This window comes from Gekko japonicus, unplaced genomic scaffold (assembly GCF_001447785.1).
Source record: "Gekko japonicus isolate JY-2015 unplaced genomic scaffold, Gekko_japonicus_V1.1 scaffold252, whole genome shotgun sequence".
NCBI classification, from domain to species: domain Eukaryota; kingdom Metazoa; phylum Chordata; class Lepidosauria; order Squamata; family Gekkonidae; genus Gekko; species Gekko japonicus.
Window position 1 is genome coordinate 631,159 of NW_015163612.1, and position 19,716 is coordinate 650,874.

Sequence of the window (19,716 nt, forward strand, 5' to 3'; positions counted from 1 at the left end):
CTTGTCTTCACTTCTGGAATTCTTTCTGCTCCTTTTCATACTGTACACATCTCTGTAGTACTGCTACCAGCCCAGGTCATGCATCTGGAAACTGTCAGTTCCTCTTATATTTGTCTAAAAGTTCACCTTTTCTTGTTCTGTCCTGTAATACAAGTTCATTTAGCTTTGCTTTTAACATTGCAGAGTGGTTCAATTTCTGGTTCAAGGATGTCTTGGAGCATCTTCAGACACTATTCTGGTATCTCAGCAGCCCAGTGTGTATCTTTTTCTTTAACATAATGAACCTCCCTATTCGATCCTTTGTACTTATTGTACCCATGAGGGTTCACACAGTCTGCCACTGTTAGATCTAGCTTAATCTTAAATGTGTTACAATAAACATGAGGAAATGGCATACATTAGGCCCCATCACCACCTGCCAGTCCTTTTTGCTATCTACTGACAGGGTTTAAACAAATGGGTCTGCCACAGTCATGCCTAACATGGTTCACAGAGATTAGAATTTATCCCTATGAGTAGGTGTATAAAACAGATAATCTTTTTTTTTTACAACATCCACATGAGAAGCTAAGCCACAATTTCTTCCCTGTGCTTAGCTGAATGTACATTGAAGTGTGTGATTCATATTTCTAGCATTAAAATGGTTTCTTTTTAATTAACTTTTAGGGAAAAAAGAGGTAAAAAAGAAAGCTCTTGAGAAGACAGCTGTCCCTGATGTTAAAAAAACAGGTAGGAAGTATCAATCTGTCAATCTCTTCAGTGAAATCCCATTATTATGTGTGTACATTTTTAGACTTTAAAAGTTTAAACTAGGTAGGTATGCAAATTATGAGCTCATTAAATTCTGGGTTTTTTTAACATTATGAATTCAGCGTTTTGACAAAAACAAATATAACTTTCCCTGTAGCTTCATACTTTCCAGCTAAAACTACATTTTAAAAAAATCTACTCTAATAAACATTTCAATTTTTTTTCATCCCCTATATTTAAGAAACAGGATTGTTTAGACATTTATTCAATATAACAAAATTTTAAAAAATAACCTTTTTCTTTCTGAAGATCTGGGTCATAGTCAAACAGGACCAGCTATTGGTAGTCTGCTGGGCAGGGTTATTGGGAAATACCTGGAGATATTGGGAGTGGAGCCCAGAGATGGTAGTGTTTGGGGAGGGGAGGGGAGGGACCTCAGCAGGGTACAGTTCCATAGGGCCCACCCTCCAAAGCAGCCATTTTTTCCAGGGGAACTGATCTCTATTATCTAGAGATCAGTTGTAATAATGAGAGATCTCCAGGCCCCACCTGGAGATTGGCAAGCCTATTGCTGGGATACTGAGCTGTGCAGTCAATTCTTTTAGATTCAGATGGCTAAAACAAAGTTTAAAAAATCTATACTATAGGCAGGAAAAGTGACCAAAATATTTAGTTACCAGATGTATAGTGAGAAATAAATGCAAATATTTGTATTAATTGATTTATTGGTGAACATGCTGTTTTAAACAACATGTTCAACTTTGGCCAGCTAAAGAAACCATCCATCACCATTATTAATGGACTTATAGTTAGAAGTGTCTCTATCCATTGCTTATGGTGTGCATGGAGGCTGGCTTTTCTATAAACATATTTTCCCAGCCTGGGAACCTTATGCACAAAACAATACTATGTCTGTTATTGGATGTGTGAATTTAGTGCTTGGGGCTGCAGGTGCTGTTCATAATTCTGAATGGGAATTGTGCATTCTGTGCTGAACAATAAAGGACATTAATTAGATTTAAAAAACAAGGAAACAGTTGTTTGTTCATATTATTATAACTAACATGTATGTACAATGAATGAAATCTATTAATACTAATCAATATTTGCAGCTCTTTATTATTCTAGCACTGGGCCAGACACTTTAGAGGTCATGGAAGCTGAGAGAGTGAGAGAAAGGACAGAGGAAAGGTGACAATTTCACTGACATTCCTCCTCCCCCCATCACAGGGGCCTGACATTAATTATAGCAATAACAGCAGTAATATAGTCAGGCACCAAGGGATTACCTTTCCCTGGTACTGCTGCTTTGTAACACCCAAGATGTAAGGGAAAACAGGGTGGAAAAGCAATTATTTACCTATCCTGCCCCCACCTGGCTTGGTCTGACCTGACCTGGCAGCTACAATTGTAGCAGCCCTAGCTCTGGCGCCCACATCAGCCCTGTCATCAGCCCTGGTCACACAGTAAATGGGGGGGGGGAGGAACTAAGCTCAGAACTCAACACTGCAACCAGATGCCCCACATAAAAGACACTTTGCACGCATGATAGCTTCAGTGTATATATACAGTTCCCATGTGCACACTCTTAACTGCAGTGGTAGAGACAGATCCATGTAAGCATTCCTACAGTATATGGAATGCTGCTTCTAGCATTGCAGTGAATGGGCAAGCTTTTGTGACTGCAGAAGCTGATTTTATGCACTGGAATGCTCCTGGAGGTTTTGGCAAAGGCAGGGCCTGTGGAATCAGGAGATTCATTTGTTTCTCAATTACAATATGTTGACATAAGGTCATGCACACTGCATAAAAAGGACGTTATTGAAAATACATCTCAAATTCCAGAAAGCAAAATATTGAACTGAGAAATGGGCTTTTGTAACATTATTTAAATGTCATATATAAATATTACAGTATAATTTATAATAACATGACTACTAGGCGTATGTGAAAATTGATTCATCTACATAGAATGAGGTCTTTTGTGGACTAGTCTGGGGAAAAATAGATTTCAGCTGTGATAAAATAATTCAGACTCTCCATAGATGCTAAGCCTATGGGTGTGATTTACAAACAAACAAAGCCACTGTGTTTGCACTAAAGCAATAATAAGCTCCGGACGTAGACATGATTTACCTGTATTTAAGTTTCACTGGGGGTAAAGAAGCATTTATTTACTTGTAGAGGAGCTTAGGACCAAGCTGTCAGTTCAGTCCCCACTCTGCCCACACACACCACCATTTATGTGGACTTTTAATACACCAAAAGCCCAGGTACAGTGTAATATATGAAAACCATGTACCTATTTTTTGCCTGAAAAAATTGAAATACATTTGAAATTAAAATGCCAATGAAAAAAAATTGTTTCCTCATTCTCAGTTATTCATACACATCCAGATAAAAATCAGAAAGGTTACCACTGGAAACTAGAAACTGAACCCTCCTCAGATTTAACAGTAGGGGACAAATGTGCTTGATGGGTAATGTAACTGAGACACTGAGTTACTCATCCTGGACATTATTACTCATCCTGATGAGTAACATTTTCCAGCATCCCTATACAAATCTGGACATGCTCCTTTTGTCTACTCTTCCTATGATCAGTCTATGGCCTGATTTCTCGTGTGTGTGTGTGTGTGTGTGATAGGTAAGCCCTTACCCATGCAGTGTTCCATGTGCACCTAATCACATGTAAATCCTTTCATCATTGGGTCTGGCACACTCACATTCAGTTTTAAGCATGACAGCAAAGCCTGGCCTAGACAGGGGCACCACAGGTATGCTAATGTAACATAAATGGGGTAGCTCAACATTGGGACTTCCTGTTCCTTCCTAGGCACTCTCTTCCCCTGTCTCTTCATGCTGGGACTCAGCCAGGGAGTGATAGGGATCAAATCAGTCTCCAGCAGATTTGGCAGGTTTCACTCATCTCCTCCCAACCTCTCAGGACCTCACTATCTTACCCTGCCCCTATTACACCAGTGCCTACCCCAACACCTGCGGCAGGACTGCACTAGCCTCTAGGCTGCATGTTGGAATGCCAACCATGCCAGTCAAATAGGCTGTTCACTGACTCCTGACATTTCCTCATCCTTGCTGCACTGTTTTGGGGTATTGATGATAAATTGTGTCAAGGCTGAAACTACCCTACTTGGTGGGCTTGGGGCATTCATATCCCACCCACTGTCCAAACGAATGATCACTGTTGTCATATATCAGATCAGCAGCAGTACACAACTAAATTGTGTAGGATTCCCCCATCCCACATGATTAAAATGCCAGATATTGAAAATGTCATATTGACTTACTAAGTTGCATGCATCAAACTGTATCATAGTGGTCCCACTGGAGGATTATGAAATACGGAGCAATGAAAAGGTCACTTAAAAGGCTATTAGCTCTGATAGTAGTACAGAGGTATGCATGAGTTGTGAATCATTCCTTTGTGCTGCCAGTCTAAATGTACATTTCATATCAGCAAATGCCACTAATTTCATTGGGGCTTATGAGGAATATTATATCAGGAATAAATTTCCAAATGGATAGCCATGTTGCTCTAGAGCAACAAAAAGAAATAAACCCTAAGATATTAAGAGTTGTTGTTTTGACCCATACATATGACTATCTCGGTGGGCTGTTCAGAAGTTCTAAGTGGGTAGAATGAAAACAGTTGAGGTTCAGGAAGGAAACCATGGATAAAAATCTAATAGACAGACAGATGGCTGGGAGAACAGCACTACAGTGCAAGTTCCCATTTGGGAACACCCAAAAACTAGGGCTACCAACTACATGGAGAGAGGTGTGCATACATGCATGTAGACTCTATGTATATGTTCTAATAAATTTGTTTAGATTGCAAGAGAGCTTTCCACTGTAGTGCTGACCCTTATGTGTATTCATCTACCCATTCAGAATATCTGAAAAGACTTTATATATATCTAATGGGAGAAACGGCATTGTTAATTCAAGTAACAGTCATTTCCTACTTAGTCATTCACCTAATTCAAGTTATAAGCATTTCTCTGTGCTAGTGAAAGAAGACTGTTAGATTCACAAGGGTATGCCATCTCCTAAACAAAAACACACTATATGATTGTGTGCATGTGTCTGTTAATCGGAGGGGGAAATTAGGGATCATTCCAGCAGAACTCAAAATTCATAAATCACTTTGGCATCTTTTGTGCAATATTACCAAGTTGTTGTAGTGACAAGAGAGTTGCAAGGAACACATCTGAACACTGTATGCATGGTTAAGCTTTGAAATTTGGTGTATCGCCTCAGTTTGCAAAAGGTTATTCTAGCTTATAGTACAATATCAATTCTGCAGCCAGTGGAGTAAATCCCCTAGGACCAGAGTGATGACCCCCATGGGATGGTATTCTCTTGACTCTCAAGCTTTGTAATGAGGAATAGAAATTCCAGGTGCCAAGTTCTCAGTGCTTCCTTGGCTATATGAAATTGTTGATTACTACATATACTCCATAGATTTCCTCAACTCTCCATAGGAACATCGTTAACCAAATAGAAACTGAAAGAAAGGTTTCGCTTTAGTCTTTGAGTTTTCCCTTTATTCTTTATGTTTTAGGTGTGGTAGCACATACTGACCCTCGTCTGATCCCCCTTAATTATCTGATCTTGGGAAGGAGTACATTCCTTGAACCAAACAACCAAAGAATGTTGCACACCTCTCTCACTTGCTCATAATGGCTATTGTTTGGTCAGGTTCTTTATTACAGTTAGGCTTGTAATGGTGTAAGGTAATAGTAAATTTGCTAGTTAAATTGGCATGGTGCTTCATAGTTAACAATAGTTAATTTTGAATATTAGTTTATTTCTCTAATCTGTTTTGTAATATTAGATTTTATCTGGATAACTGAAAAGCATAGCCTTCCAAGTCTGTGTTCTGGAGCACAGATGGCCTGTTATGTAAGGAGGGTAGATTTTTTTTTTTAAGATTCCATTTGATGAACAGTAAACACAGTAAAACTATTAATGTGTTCCGTTTCACAACCTGTTACTAACAGTGTATGAATCATCTTTCAAGAAGTCTGCCAGAATAGATAATATTATTAGTTTAATAAATTGTACACATTTATCCTTAAAAAAACCCTTCTAGTTGTGCTATATGTATGTGTGTGTGTGTATATATGCCATTGATTCATATTTAAATATATGTTATCTATTATTGTTGATTGGCAACCTTCAAGTATTTTAAGTCTACAGTAATTACTGCATATACTCACAGGTTAAGTGCAAATCATCCAACAGCTTATTTGTGGCCACAGAAACATGGTACAGTGAAATTAAATTCTCATCTATCTGAAAGGGTTTGCAAGCTCATGCTAGATAAATGATTGGGGTTTTTATTTACAGCATTTTTGCAATAAAATAAAAAATGAAAAGCAATCATTCAAATGTAAAAGTCCAAACAGCCTTGGATGGTAATTCCACCTTAGAAACTTACTGAAACTTCTTCCACTCTTCTGTTACCTCTGTGCATGTTCCTAGTGAGTAAAATAGTGATTGTACAGCATCTCATTTTTCTCTGGTATCAGAATACAATGAGCATATCCTAATATCTTTATCTGTATAGGGTGGGGTATAAATTGAATGAATAAATAAATATTAGCGATATATGGCACCCATATATGGATATCTAAATCTGTGGATCAGGGCTGCATGGATGCTAAGGAGATTTTTATGTAAACTTGACCCCCCCCCCTAGATTTGCAGAAAAATCTTAATAGAGATATATTGGTGAGTTTAAACTGCCCCCAAACAAAAAACTATATAATATTAGTGCCGTGGCCCCCATCTGCAGTTATCTAAATAAAGACATTTTTCTGCAAACCTGGGGGACCCCCTAGGTTTGCAGAAATATCTTAAAATGGAACAAAAATGTATTGGGGGATTTAAATTGCCCCCAATTTTTTTAAAAAAAGTGTTGTCTACGCATGCACAGACAACTTATTTCCTGATAGAGCTAGCAGTGGCCACCATAGGGAGAAGATGGACCTGGGCTCTGGGTCTGGGCACCATGGTGGAGGACACCAAGAGCTGCCCTGGCAGGCCACTGCAGCAGTAAACACAGGGAAAATCTCTGGGCCCAGCCACAGTGGCAGAGGATGCTGGGCAAGGCTGCAGTGGAGGACCCCAAGCAAAGCATTGGGCCAGGCAGCCATATCAAAGGACACCGGGTGAGGCTCTGGGCCCACCAGCAATAGCAGAGCACGCTGGCCAAGAACCTGGGTCTGGCAACTGTGGCAGAGGATGCTGGGCAAGGCTCCAGGCTCAGGCGCTGTGGTGGAATATGGCAGGAGCTGCTGTAGGCCCAGCCACCATGGTGGAAGATGGTGGGAGAGGCTCCCAGGCACTTGGAGCAGTTCCCACGGACCGCTCCTGAGCTTAAAGGTGGGTGGGGGGCAGTGTTCCCTCTAAGCTCCAAAGTGCTGTGAGCAAAGATTCTACGTCATGAGTGAAAAAGCTAGTAGCATTAAAGTTGTGACTGTGTCTACATTTGACTGTTGCATAAATTAGTTTTTTAGAAGATTATTTCCATAACCTTTTAAAAATCTCAGAATCAGTTCTGTTAAACTATATTTAAACTATATTTTAAGAATAATTTAAATATTACAAGAGAAAACAGAATCAAGTAAATTTCATTATTTATTTATTATTTGTATTTATAGCCCGCCCATCTTGCAAGTGGGCTCACGGCAGGTAACATCATAAAACAACACAATAAATACAAAATTAAACAATTTAAACAATAATAGACATTAAAACACAATCACAATTCTGACAAGTCAGCTGGTTGTGGGACGTTCCCTGACATATTAATTGGGTTGGTAGGTGGGTGACAGCTACCACAGGGGGGCCATATAGGGACGTCTGCTGCCTCAGCCAAAAACTTGGTGGAACAGCTCCATCTTACAGGCCCTGCGGAATTGAAGAAGATCACACAGGGCCCTAATCTCAACTGGGAGCATGTTCCACCAGACAGGGGCCAAGGCAGAAAAAGCCCTGGCCCTGGTCGAGGCAAGATGGACATCCCTCCGACCGAGGACAACCAGGAGATGTTGGTCCATAGAGCATGACGCTCTTTGGGGTGTATAAGGGAAGAGGCAGTCCCTGAGATATGTAGGTCCCAGGCCGTGTAAGGCTTTACAGGTTATTACCATCACCTTGAAGCGAATCCAGAAGTTGACTGGCATAGGTGTCAATGTCAGCAGGCGCACCGCCACATTTTGCACCAGCTATAATTTCCAGGTCAGCCTCAAGGGTAAGCCTGCATAGAGCGAGTTGCAGTAATCAAGCCTGGAAGTGACCATTGCATGGATCACTGTAGCTAAGTCCTGGGGGGAGAGATATGGTCTCAGCAGCCTTATCTGCCTAAGATGGAAAAATGCAGCTCTAGGAATTGCAGTAACCTGGGCCTCCATATATATAGAGAGGCATCCAGTGTTACTCCCAGGCTCCTCACTTTCTGAGACTGCACCAAAGGTGCCCCTTCCAGTGTGGGGAGCCTGATACCCACACCCACTCCTCCCCCTGACCCAGTTACAGGACCTCCATCTTCAATGGATTAAGCTTCAACCGGCTCTGCCGCAACCATCCAGCCACAGCATCCAAAGCCTCAGCCATTGGTTACCAGTAGAGTTCCAGATCCACTTCAAGGTGTTGGTAATAACCTTTAAAGCCTTACACAGCCTGGGACCAACATATATGAAGGACCACCTCTTTCTGTATATGCCCCGAAGAGCATTACGCTCTAAGGAGCAACACCTCCTGATAGTCCCTGGCCCAAAAGACATCTGACTTGCCTTGACCAGGGCCAGGGCTTTTTCTGCCCTGGCCCCCACGTGGTGGAACATGCTCCCCATTGAGATCACGACCCTGTGGGATTTACTTCAATTCCACAGGGCCTGCAAGACGGAGCTGTTCCTCCCGGCCTTTGGCTGAGGCAATGGACATCCATATATCACCTCCCTGAGGTGGATGACACCTGGCCTGAGAAGATGCTGCATCATCAGCATGGACACTGAAGTCACCCAGGACTAAAAGCCTTGAAGTCTACTGCCCAACCCGATACAGCATCTAAAAGGTCATACAGGTATCTGCCGGTGCGTTAGGCGGTCAGTACACCAGCCAGATAGAAAATGTTGTCCTCTATGGGGATACACCAGGCCTCCAGAGAACAGTTCTACCAGCCCCTTTCCACTATATTGGTAGACCTGGCCTCAGACTGTCACCCTGCGCTGAGCCTTAGAAAATGTACCAGCACTTGGGGGGGGGGACTCTTGTAGTCTACTTTGGGTTTTTTTTAGTGAAATATGACAAATTACAGGTCAAGTATAACAGAGTTGGAACAATCACTGTCTGAACCCTGTCTAACCTAACAAACAGGAAGTTTGGATTGCTCCAAGAGTCATAGCTATCACTCTGGGAAACATCACAGCATTCGACCCCACTCACCCTGAGTTCTGAGAAGCATGGGTAGAGCAGCTCACGTACTTCATCTTCTACCAAGAAGTTGCTGACACCGGCAAGAAAAAGGCTCTGCTCCTGAGTACGTGCGGCGCCTCCAAGGTACAGCTGGTCCAGGGCCTCATCGCTCCCAAGAAGCTGGACACGGTAACGGACAACGAGCTAATCAAGGCTCTGACTGATTATTTCACACCAAAACCGACCAAGATGGCCAAGCGCATGGACTTTGTGGTGTGCTCCCAGAGGTCCAGAGAAATGGTTGCCGTCCTCATGGTCGAACTCCACAGGCTGGCCATCGACTTCGAGTTTCCGGTGGTCAAGGATGCCCTCTTAACCCAGTTTGTCTGGGGCATCCGGGACCCAAAGCTCCGCTGCAAATTCATTGGAACTGACAAGCTCACGTTGACGAAGGCCCTCCGCCAGGCTGCAACTTTCGAGGAGTTGCATAAAGATCGCCAGTCATCTTCTGTGCACTAGACTTCCACTGCAGTGGCCTCAGATGCCTCGGACAAGGAAGACGTGCTACAGGTACGCTGCCTGGCCCACAAAGATTCGAAACCAACCCCCCTCTACAACTAGCGCGCAAGTGGCTTGTGCCAGCTGTGGGGAGGCGCATGAATGCTGAACCTGCCGTCTCCATGATGCAGTATGCCGAACCTGCAGAAAACAGGGCCACATCTCCCGTGTCTGCAGATCCTGAGGGGAACCGGCATCACCCAACTATGCACCAGGAAACAGCGGAGCTTCACAACATCCACCATAACCAGGTACACTACTCGCCCCAGGACACCCCCGACAAAATAAAAGTGACTGTGATGATTGAGGGGGTTCCATGCAAAATGGAGTTGGACATGGGATCCTCCCTTTCCATCATCTCAGCAGAGACCCTCAGAGGCCTCTGCCCGCAGGACTGTGATGATTGAGGGGGTCCCATGCAAAATGCTCCATTTTGCATGAGAGTGCTCCAGTGCTCCATTTTCCTCGTTGGATACATGTATGCACTTATACCCTGACCCGGTAAAGCGATGGGCCATGCGGATGCCCTCAGCCACCTCCTGTTACTGTCCTCTGACCTGGACCCAAACCCCACACAACAGATCCTGGTGCTTGAGGACCTTCCCGACTGGCCCATCCAGGTAGCTGAAGCCTCCTGCCACACCGCCTGTGACCGGGTCCTCTCCCATGTTTTGGATTGGGTGGGGAGGGGGTGGCCGACCGGCTGACTAGGCACAAAATTTGCGGCTTTCATTCCCCGGTGTGATGAGCTATTGGTGCACAAGGGCTGCCGGTTATGGGGGAACAGAGGGGTCATGCCTGCTCCCCTGTGCCAGCGGGTACTCACAGCTCTGCACAAGACCCACCCGGGGATTGCGTGCATGAAGGCTTTAGCCTGTAGTTATTTGTGGTGGCCAGGAATGGATGGGGAGATAAAGGACCACATGAAGCGCTGCCAAACATGCCAAGAGTTGCAGCCAGAGCCACCCTGGGCCCCAGTGCGACCCTGAAAATCCACTCACAAGCCATGGGCCTGCCTACACTTGGATTTCGTGGGCCCCTTCCAGGGACAACTATTTTTCATCCTCATAGACTCTTACACCAAATGGTTGGAGGTGGTTCCGGTCCCCGCCACATCATCCCGTGCCACTGTTTGTGCCATGTGGAGGATCCTCAGCACACACGGCATTCCCGACATTTTGGTGTTGGACAACAGGACTGCTTTTACTTCAGCCAAGTTCAAGGAGTTCATGTGCTACTAGAGGACTCGACACATCCATTCATCTCCCTCCACCTTGCAACAAACATTCAGGCAGAAAGGATGGTGAGGACAACCAAAGAGTCCCTGCGCCGCATCGCACAAGGGGACTGGGACCACCAGTTAGCAGCCTTTCTTTTTGGCCAAAGGATGACCCTGCACACTTCCACTGGCCACAGCCCAGTGGAATTATTTATGGGTAGGCACCTCACAACCCGGCTGGATCGCCTACACCCAGATTGGGCCCCTGATCACGCCTCGGCCCTGAAGCACCAGGACGCCCCACGCGGGTTGTTCCCAGAGGACCCCATGTTTGCAAAGAACTTTTCTCGGGGTCCAGCGTGGATCCCGGCCAGGGTCGTGAGGGTGATGGGACCTCTATTGTGAGGCCTCTACAGAAGAGAGCCAATTGCTCCGGAGGCACGTGGACCAGCAGCGTAGGTGTCTACTTCCCATGGACCCAGCAGAAGGTATCAACCCCGAGGAAAGTGACGAGGACTTCCAGACCCCCGGGGAACAAGAGCCCGAGGGCAACATGCTTATCCTCAGGGAGCAGCAGGTACCCAGCGTGCAGTTCCCAGAGAGAGTCAGCCAAGCACAGGACCTGGTGACACCAGGGGAGGCCATTCCAGGGCCTGCCCTGACCCTTTCACCTGAAAGGGCAGCGGAACCCCCCGAACAAGGCGAGGGCCCTCAGTGCCACAGACAGAACCTTGCCACTCGACTCGCAAGTGAAAACGACTGGCGTATCTCAGAGACTATGTAAGCTAGGGCCTCCAGAGTATGAGGGGAGGGGTGTTGTATACTGAGATAATTACATCAGCGCTAGCGAGGCCATGCAGTCTAGCTCACCTTCAGGTGCTAGAACAATAGAGGAATAAGATCCTAGGACAGACCAATCGGAGTGCCCGGATTCTAGAGTAGACCTATGATGGACTCCTCCACTGTAAATACCCTATCACTGGTGTTGGGGTGTGTGTTGTGGGGTACTGCAGGAATATAAGTGGGGCTTGGACCTTGCTAGTTTGTCTTTTGTTTTGCTTGCTTTAATAAACATGAGCTGATCACTAGGCAATGCCTCTGAACTCAGTACTTTACAATACTCTGAACCAATGTTCCAACATTCCGTTGTGCTCTAGGGTAACCAAGATAAAGAACTAAAATCTACAAAGTGAAGCAAATTTGATTTGTATTGGCTAAAGTCACCAGGGTAAGAGTTATCCCTTATCAAATGGTGCACTCTTATAAATAAATAAATGGTGATGCCATGAAAGATTTAAGAAGAATTAAGTATTAAATTTATGATGCCATAACATTAATTCTTATGGGGAGCAGAGAAGCATAATGTTTCGGCAATACTGGGTTGGCTCCTATGGAAAATCAGAAGGCCCTTGCACACCACAAAAATCCCTTGCTTAATTGGCAGGGGAAATCCCTCTTCAGCCAGCTGGCTTCAGTAAAAAGGGAAAGGTGGGGCAATTTTGTCTGATTCTCTGCTGGTCTCCCATATTGTAGTGTATTTTTTGCTCCTGAGTGTTCCAGCTCTCAGCAAATGATTTTTGGGTTTTGCAGGTGGGAGTTGCTATACAGAAAGAGAGGTGAGGGAAATATGCCTGCACAAACTCCTTCAATAAGTTTTCCCATTTGATCCAACATTTTTCAGTGAAGGCGAAACCTCAATGCTAACATCAACAAATCAAGACTGCAGTCCTAAACTGTTCAATGACTTCACTTTGGAGGGCACTATGTTGACTATGGGGGGTTTCTTAGTGGTTCTGGGGGTAATTTATACCTGCTACTGGATAACAGGTGATAAACATAGTTTCAGTTCATTTGGGAGCTGGTCGATATGGGGGTGGTAATGTTCAAAGATGGGCATTATTTGCCAAGAATGCTCAATGCTCATCTAACCTCTGTAGCATCCAGAAAGCATCTCAACTTCTTCTTTTATTTTAGGCAATACGGATCGGTGAAGCACAAAACTGCTCGTCTATTTGGGTTGCTACAGTAGGAGAAAATTGACCTAGCTTGCCTTACAGAAACATGGTTGGAAGAAAATGACACGGTCTGTCTGTGTGTGGTTCAGTGGTAGAGCATCTGCTTGGCATGAAGAAAGTCCCAGGTTCACTCCCTGGTATCTTCAGCTAAAGGCACCTGGCAGAAGGTGATATGAAAGACTTCTGCCTGGGACCCTGGAGAGCCACTGCCAGTCATAGCAGACAGTACTGACTCTGACTGATTCGGTATAAGGCAGTTTCATGTGCTCATGTGCTCAGCTCCACCTGACTATGCAGTCCTCCCTTAACCCTGCACAGGTGGCTAGGGAGGAGGAGTGGCTATTATCCTCCATGAGGTCGTCTATTTTTACAGAGTTCCAGTACACACTATAGCTGGCTTTGATTGTATGCTGCTTGTGTTGGGTACTAAGGATAGATAAGGCATTCTGCTTGTTTACTGTCCACTTAGTTCTCCTGTGGTCACCCCCCACCCCTGAATAGGCAAATGTACTCTTGGATGTGGTGCTGGATTCAGACTGATTGTTATGGGGGACTTCAACATCCATGCTGCGTGCTCCTTGCCCTGGCCAGCCCAGATTTTTATAGCTTCTTTGGCTGCCCTGGGCCTCTCTCAAATCACTATAAGCCCAACCCATGAATGAGTTGATCTTTTGCACTCAGCCTCTGAAAGGAAGTCTTGTCTCAGGGTTGGAGATTCATCCTGAAACATGGTCTACTCAAGGCAAGGTCTGACAACTCTCTACTCTGTCACCCCATGAAAGAGGGGCCTAGTTAAAATGGCCCACCCATGCAGCCTCATGGATCCTACTGGATTCTGGAGTCCAGTAAACTCTGGGGATTTTAGGATTTCACACATACTCTGTTGGGTCTGCAGTGAGAGCTGGGAATGTCAGGATCCTCAAAACTATTCACAAAATTGCATTCTTGTCAACCTCTTCCAGCCTTCGGATAAAAGCCAGCCCAGTGGTTTAACATTGGGGTGACCAGAAGAGGGCCAGAAAACATCTAGAAAGATGCTGACAGATGCTTCTGCTGAATCTGACAGATTACACTATAGAGCCCATTGAAAACCCAATGAAGCAGCAGTGCTGGTGGCAAAGAAATGTTATTTCTCTGCAACCATTGCATCAGGTAGTTCACAACCAATCCAGTTAAGATAACTCAATGTCTGCTGATTCTTAAATCAGAGGTTTTTTATCTCATAAACAGACAATTAACTGTGATACTTCTGTGAAGTTTTTCGGTGATGAAATATTAAAAATCTGCTCTGATCTGGATGCTGGTTACAGTATAAGTCAGTCAGAATAAATGCCTAATACATACCAGTTATTATGAGAGGTATTGACAGGATCCTGGGGCTCATGCACTGGATCCATGCCCTTTCTTGCTGCTTAAAATCATCTAAAGGACTACATTAGTGAGCCCTTCATGTCCATCATAAAACAATCAGTAACTCATAGAACCTTCCTTTGGTCACTCAAAGAGGTGGTTATCTGTTCACTACTTTTAAAAGATCCCTGCAGATAAATGATATGGCCAATTATCACTGATTCTCTAGTTGCCTTTTCTGGGCAAAGTGATTGAGAAAGTCATAGCAGACCAACTGAAGGTCTTCTTGGCTAATTCATTTGCTCTGGAATTTTTTCTGTCTGGTGTCACTCTGGGCTATGGGACAGAGATAGCCCTGGTAACTTTAGCTGGAGAACCCACCTGAAAGTGGGCAAAGCATTAATCTGCATCATCTGATACAGTACATCATGCCATCCTGTTGAGGCATCTGGAGGCAGAAGTAGATTTGGGGGATATGCCTTGAACTGGTTGAAATCATTCCTCATGGATCAGACTCAGAGAGTTGCTATTGGAAAACAGTTTTCTTCACAGTGGGAGTTGGGGTTCCACAGGGTGCTGTCTTATCCCCCATGTTATTAAACCTTTATATAAAGCCCTTAGGATAAAATAATTGTAGCTTTTGAATTGGATGTCATAAATATGCTGGTGACACCCAGCTCTACACCTTTGTATCTAAATCCCCTGGCGATGCAATAGAGGTCTTGAGCCACAGTCTGACTGCTGTGGTTAAATGTTGAAAGTGAACAAATCGAAACTGAACCCAGACAAGGTGGAGGTAATGCTGGTTGGAAAGCCTGAATGGCATCTTACTTCCCACTTCCCTAGGGGTTATACTGGACCCAGCATTACTGCTGGGGAAGCAAGTTAGTGCAGTCACAAAAATGCTTTTTATCCACTTAGTTTAGCCTGGAAGATGTCCCCTACCTGAATTTGACCTATCTGGCTACCATTGCTATGGTAACATCGAGACTAGACTACTGTAATTCACTCTAGAACTCAACTCTCAAAAGCAGTCCAGAAACTCCAGTTGGTGCAGAATGCTGCAGCTTGCTTGTTATCAGGAGCTAGGCGTAGTGTGCATATTACAGTCATTCTCCAGTCACTCTATTACACTCATTCTACAGTCATCCATCAGTTATGAACCTCTTTTCAAGGTGCTCCTCATGACATACAAAGGTCTTCATGGCCTTGTACTTTCATCTCTGCAAGACTGCCTCTCCACCGATGTCCTGCCTCATCAACTTCGCTCATCTGCACAGGGCCTTCTGTGGGTGCCACCCTGCAAATGGGCAAGATCAACAGTTGCCCATACAGATGTTATCTCTGTAGTGGTGCCCACCCTAAGTAATGTCCTGCCTGAGGAGGTGAGGAAGGCTCCCATGCTCCTGGTATTTCATGAACTATGTAAAAAAGAATTGTTCAAAAGAGCATTTTTATAAGGGAAATAAGGATACATTATAACAAATTGCTCCAGGAAAATGCACTGTGTTCCTCCTTATATAATACCATGTTGTGCATTATTTAATATGTCATGTGTAATACTTTTGCTTTGTTCATATAACAGCATTGTTTCAAATGTCTGTAATCCTAATCCTGTCGCATTGCTTGTATCATCATATTGACTGCATTGATTTAAATTGCGTAGTCCACCTTAAGCCTTGAGAAAGACAGATAATAAATACCATAAAATAAAATAAATAACGTCTGACCTTCTCTCTTGATGTGGGTGAGCTAACTTTCACTGACAGGGATCCCATTCTGGGTTATACTTCCTCCCAGTCACTGCAATATACACATGACTCGGTCTTGATAAGAGTTGGTGGTGGGGGGGTTAATACGCCACTCTTCACTACCCAAAGGAGCCTTCCCTTCCTCTCCCCACAATGGACACCCTGTGAGGTAGGTGGGACTGAGAGAGTTTTGATAGAACTGTGACTGGCCCAAGGTAACCCAGCTGGCTTCATTTGAGGGAGTGGGGAATCAAACACAGTTTTCCAGATTAAGGTCCACTACTCTTAACCACTGCACCACACTGGTTTAGAGTCTGCTGCTCTTAACACACTATACCACACTGATAACAAAGGTCATTTTGCTTGTTCATAAATAATTGTCAAGATTTTCTATACTATTTCTGCTATACAGAAGAGTACTTTTCTGTTGGCAATGTGCATTTTGCTACTATCATGTTATGACTGATGATTTCCAATGAGAGAATCTTAATTCCCTGTGGGTATGATTAGTTATACTTAGCAAATACAATTCTTTTCCATATTGTACAAATTTTGAGTATGAGACATTTACCTTTTTAGAGATGAGGCAAGACTGGAAGCGCTAACATCTATCTTATCAGTTTGCATTGCTGTATCTTTTAATCTCTAAGAAATAAAATTTTTAGACAAATACCCAATAGCAGGATTGTGATCATAGCTTCCTGTCATGTTTGTTATCATACGTTTTAATTCAACAGAAAGACTGACTGGGTCTCATGCAATTATTCCCAGACCATCCTTATAGTCTGTATCCTCCTACATTGTCAGCAGTTGCAGTTGAGGACAACATGGTTCAAGGTATGAAATAGACTTCTGGCTCAAGAAGAACAAAGATACCTGAAGGGGAGAATTGTAATTCAGTGGCAGGGCCATGTGTTGCATGCATTAGGTTCCAGATTCAATTCCAGCACTTTCAGTTAGGGATCTTGAGTATCAAGACTGGGGAAAGTCTTTGTATTTGATATTTACAAGTGAAATGTCACTATGACTATTAATAGTAATACTCTCAAATTCAAATGAATAGGAAACTTGTCCTTAGATCACTGACACTTGTTTGAGACTTTCTGTAATCCGAGAAGTGGTATCACTTGCCTTTACTTACATCGTTCAATTAAATTTATGCATTCCCATCATAAGCCTCTGTTAGCTAGCTCTATGTGCAAACACAACCTCAAAAAGGCAATTTCACTAAGCCTCAGTGAAGAAATCTTCCATAAATCACCCACCATTAGCTGTAATGTCAAATAATTATAGAAACAAATATTTCTACAAATCTGGGATACTTAAGCAATATGGAAAACACCCACCCCTGAAAAAGCCATGTTGTTTTTCATGTTTGGGTGCTTACTGTTTCCTGCAACAGCAGACATCTTGCTTTTCTTTGATTCTCCTGATTTCCAAGGCAATTTGCAAACTGACAGTTGAACTCACCCAGAGCAGTCTTAGGACCTTTTTCACCAAGTAACTTAGTCTCCTCCCTACTGGTGGCTTCTCTTTATGGTGTATTATGAAGAGAGAGAAGTAGAGCATGCACATGTTAAGAAAATGTACATTCACAACATATACAGAAATAGACATATTCACAGATCATTCTTTTCTTTTCATAAACTCAAGGCAAACTGCAGTTTCCCCCTTTTCTTACCTACCACCATGCAGGGAGCTGCGGTGGCTCAAGTGGTTAAGACGCTGAACTGCAGGCTGTGGAAGGTCAGTAGTTCAGCAGTCTGAGACCCGAGTTGCCGCATGACGGAGTGAGCTCCCGTCTCTAGTTCCAGCTCCTGCCAACCTAGCAGTTCGAAAGCAAGAAATTGCAAGTAGATAAATAGGTACCACTTCGGTGGGAAGGTAACAGCGTTCCATGCACCTTGGTGTTTAGTCATGCCGGCCACATGACCAAGGAAACGTCTTCGGACAGCGCTGGCTCTTCGGCTTTGAAATGGAGATGAGCACAGCAACCCTAGAGTCGGATTCGACTGGCTTTCGAGCAAGGGAACCTTTACCTTTACCTTACCATGCAGCCAGTACTGATGAAGCTATTAACATTAAGAGCTGCTGAAAGAGGTATCTCCTTCAGTTCAACAGCTGCATTAGAGAAAGAACAAAAGCGTTTTCTATCAACCTTTCCTCTTTCGTGAGGAAATGCTGTGTCACTTTGTGAAGTCTTTTTACCCTATTGACTCCCTTGTCAGGAATTCCCTTTAATGTGGATTGTGTGCTATTATTAAAACACAAAAGTAGCATTGAGGCGCCGTGTAAGGTGGTAATAGTGGTGAAGATATTTATTTCCCAGAGTGCAAAGACAGGGATGTATTAGGAAGCAGAGGTAGCCAGGTCAAAAAAAATGTAGACCATAAAGAATGAAATAGAAGGACAGGGACAGAGCTGATGGGGAAGTAATGAAGAAGCTCTGTCATATGAATGATGAACTGAGAACAGAAGTTGTACTATGGAGTATCTTTCAGGGTATGGCAGATGGAAAACAGGAAAGGAGAAAGATGACAGAGATGCAGGGATAGTGTCTTCTTGATTGTCTTTTGCTTATGTCACCTCTCAAGTTCTTCATATGCTAGGGTTACCATATTTTGAAAAGCAAAAAAGAGGACATATTTCCTGACTGGCCAAACAAGTAATCACCATGACAAATCTATTTAAACTGTGATCATTGCTACCAACTAGGAATATTCCAACCCCCAAAGAGAACATTTTTATCAGTTTTTTAAAAAGCTCAAAAGAGGATGGGGGGTGGACAACCCCCCCCCCCAAAAAAGAGTACATTTGATAACATTACCATAGGCACATTGTTTGGAAAATATTAGCCTATTGTGATAATCGATTAGGAATAAGCAAGAACAGAGATGGTTTGCAAACATTCTTTCAAGCCCTCTCCACAATCCATTTTATTCCCTGTTTTGTAGTCTTATTTTAAAAGTTTTGGCACTTGCCAAGTAAAATGTTAGAGTACTGCCAATTCATAACTAGAGCTCTTTTGTCCATGGTGTATCGCTGAACCAAATCCTTCTGAATGGGATATTTATTTGCAGTGATATTTATTCTTCCCCAGTTTTGCTCTCTTCTTTCTCATTTGCTGCTGAGTAAACTAATATTGAATGTTTCACTCTTCAAGACAAAATGAACCCAAGGATTGTTAATTAGCGTTTGAAAATGTATGGGTAGATAAAAAGCATTAATCCTCTGACCTTCAATAATGCAAAAACATAATGCTAATTGGTCTAGTAAAGAAAAAAACTCCACACAATACAGTTGTTGACTTAGAAGTCTCACTTAAACAAGTATAACTCCCAGCAACAAATATCTAGCTAATCCTGTTTGAAACTATTCATGAACTAATCTACAACACAGGGCATCATAGCTGTGTGTGCTTGTCCAGATGACAACTTCCTTCATGGGAAGTTTAATGCTGTAGTAGAAAACTGGAAGACTGTGTTGGGCAGGGGCAAGTCACCACAAGATGACAACTAGTATAGGGGCTTGTGACAGAGTTACTGCTATAGATGTAGGGATGCTTGAACGCCACCCATCTTGGTTCACATCCTATTCACTAGTTTGATGGAGTGTTCATCTGATAATT

General features: G+C 43.4%; 1 protein-coding gene across 1 annotated transcript in view; it reads left to right on the forward strand.

Moving 5' to 3' along the window:
• LOC107107107 (triadin-like) overlaps positions 1-19,716 on the forward strand; it is a 181,568-nt gene that overhangs the window by 12,652 nt on the left and 149,200 nt on the right. The window contains exon 9 of the mRNA XM_015407344.1: positions 667-729. Within this exon, the coding sequence (XP_015262830.1) occupies positions 667-729 (63 nt within the window). The remainder of the gene's footprint in view (positions 1-666; positions 730-19,716) is intronic.